General features: G+C 18.9%; 2 protein-coding genes across 2 annotated transcripts in view; one reads left to right on the top strand and one right to left on the bottom strand. All coding sequences in view use genetic code 6, as the record gives it.

Annotated features, from left to right (window-relative positions):
* TTHERM_01737570 (transmembrane protein, putative) overlaps positions 1-90 on the bottom strand; it is a gene marked incomplete at both ends in the record, with an annotated part of 228 nt that extends 138 nt beyond the window's left edge. The window contains one exon of the mRNA XM_001025823.3: positions 1-90. This exon is cut by the window's left edge and continues 138 nt beyond it. Within this exon, the coding sequence (XP_001025823.3) occupies positions 1-90 (90 nt within the window).
* A 567-nt stretch (positions 91-657) lies between these two features.
* TTHERM_001737569 (transmembrane protein, putative) lies at positions 658-1,461 on the top strand (the record flags this gene model as incomplete). The annotated part of the gene is made up of 4 exons (XM_012800508.1): positions 658-688; positions 739-778; positions 1,036-1,271; positions 1,385-1,461. 4 exons carry the CDS (start codon positions 658-660, stop codon positions 1,459-1,461), a joined length of 384 nt encoding a protein of 127 aa, XP_012655962.1.
* Positions 1,462-1,814: the final 353 nt, after the last annotated feature.

The raw sequence follows: 1,814 nt of genomic DNA, 5'->3' as shown, positions 1-1,814 counted from the left end.
TGAGGTATATTTAACTAAAAAAATTACTTTTATTATTATTAATATTTTTTATTTATTTAAATAAATAATTTTTATTTTTGAAATTATCATCATTATTTATTGATTTTTATTCAAACTAAAATTTTTTATATTTTAACTTAATTTTCATTTAAATTTTTAATTATTTATTTATTATTCATTTTTTATTATTTTTCTTTTTTTTTTGTTCTTTCTTTGTTAATTTAGCTCATCATTTTATTTTCAACTTTTGCTTTTATTATTTATTTCTTATTATTTCATATTTTTTCTTAATTTTTTCCTTCTAATTAACTATTTAATGATACATTTTTTCTTCAATATTTAAAAAGTGAAAATTAAATTGGTGATGAAGGTGCATCACGCTTAGGTTGTGCTTTAGCAAATTGCATTAATCTCTCAAATTTGACACTTGAGCTTAGGTAAAAACAGTTTATTTGTTTTGGATTATGATATTTTTAACTATAAAAACTAATTAAAAACAATAAAGCTCTTTTTTCTGTTTCTTTTTATTGTGCTTGCTTTTTTTTGTTCTTTCTTTGTTAATTTAGCTCATCATTTTATTTTCAACTTTTGCTTTTATTATTTATTTCTTATTATTTCATATTTTTTCTTCATTTTTTCCTTCTAATAAACTATTTAATGATATATTTTTTCTTCAATATTAAAAAAGGTCTAATTAAATTGGTGCAATTGGTGCATTAGGCTTAGGTTCTGCTTTAGCAAATTGCATTAATCTCTCAAATTTGACACTTTCCCTTTAGTAAAAACAGTTTATTTGTTTTGGATTGTGATATTTTTAATTATAAAAACTAATTAAAAACAATTAAGCTCTTTTTTCTGTTTCTTTTTATTGTGCTTGCTTTTTTTTGTTCTTTCTTTGTTAATTTAGCTCATCATTTTATTTTCAACTTTTACTTTTATTATTAATAAATTAATCTTATTTTTTCATATTTTTTCTTCATTTTTTCCTTCTAATAAACTATTTAATGATATATTTTTTCTTCAATATTAAAAAAGGTCTAATTAAATTGGTGCAGAATAGAAGAATAGAATAGAAATACTCGCACATATAAATGCACTCAGAATACATCTTAAAATTAATTATATTTTATTTTATTTTATTTTTTTTTCATTATAATTTTTTATATATTTTTCTTTATATTATTATGTATTTATTAAGTGTTTTTATTTTTTCTTTTTCATTTTATATGCTTTACATATGAATTTAAGAAATTTCATATTTTACAGTCTAAGTTCACTAAGCTTATTTTCAACTTTTCATTTTATTATTTATTTCTTAATATTTCATATTTTTTCCTTCTAATTAACTAGTTAATAATATATTTTTTCTTCAATATTTAAAAAGTGGAAATTAAATTGGTACAATTGGTGCATCAGGCTTAGGTTGTGCTTTAGCAAATTGCATTAATCTCTCAAATTTGACACTTCTGCTTAGGTAAAAACAGTTTATTTGTTTTGGATTGTGAAATTTTCAACTATAAAAATGAATATAAAACAAAAAAGCTCTTTGAATTTATTTGATAGCTTTATTTATTTAATTTTTCATCTTTTTTATTCCACTAATATAATTTTATTAATTAATTTTAAAGAATAATTTTTCATTTAAAAGTTTATTCTATTTTGATATTTATTTTAAAATTTACACAAATTTATTATAAAATGTTTAGCTCAATGAATGAATCATAAGAACTCAAGGTAAAAAGCAAGTGTCTTAAATCAAAAAGATTAGTTGTCTTTGATTTCTAATGAAACAATTGGTGAAAAAAGGATGAATA

This window comes from Tetrahymena thermophila (assembly GCF_000189635.1).
Source record: "Tetrahymena thermophila SB210 genomic scaffold scf_8254142, whole genome shotgun sequence".
Classification (NCBI taxonomy): Eukaryota; Ciliophora; class Oligohymenophorea; order Hymenostomatida; family Tetrahymenidae; genus Tetrahymena; species Tetrahymena thermophila.
The sequence above is the reverse complement of the archived record's forward strand: the minus strand, read 5'-3'. Positions and strand labels throughout refer to the sequence as shown.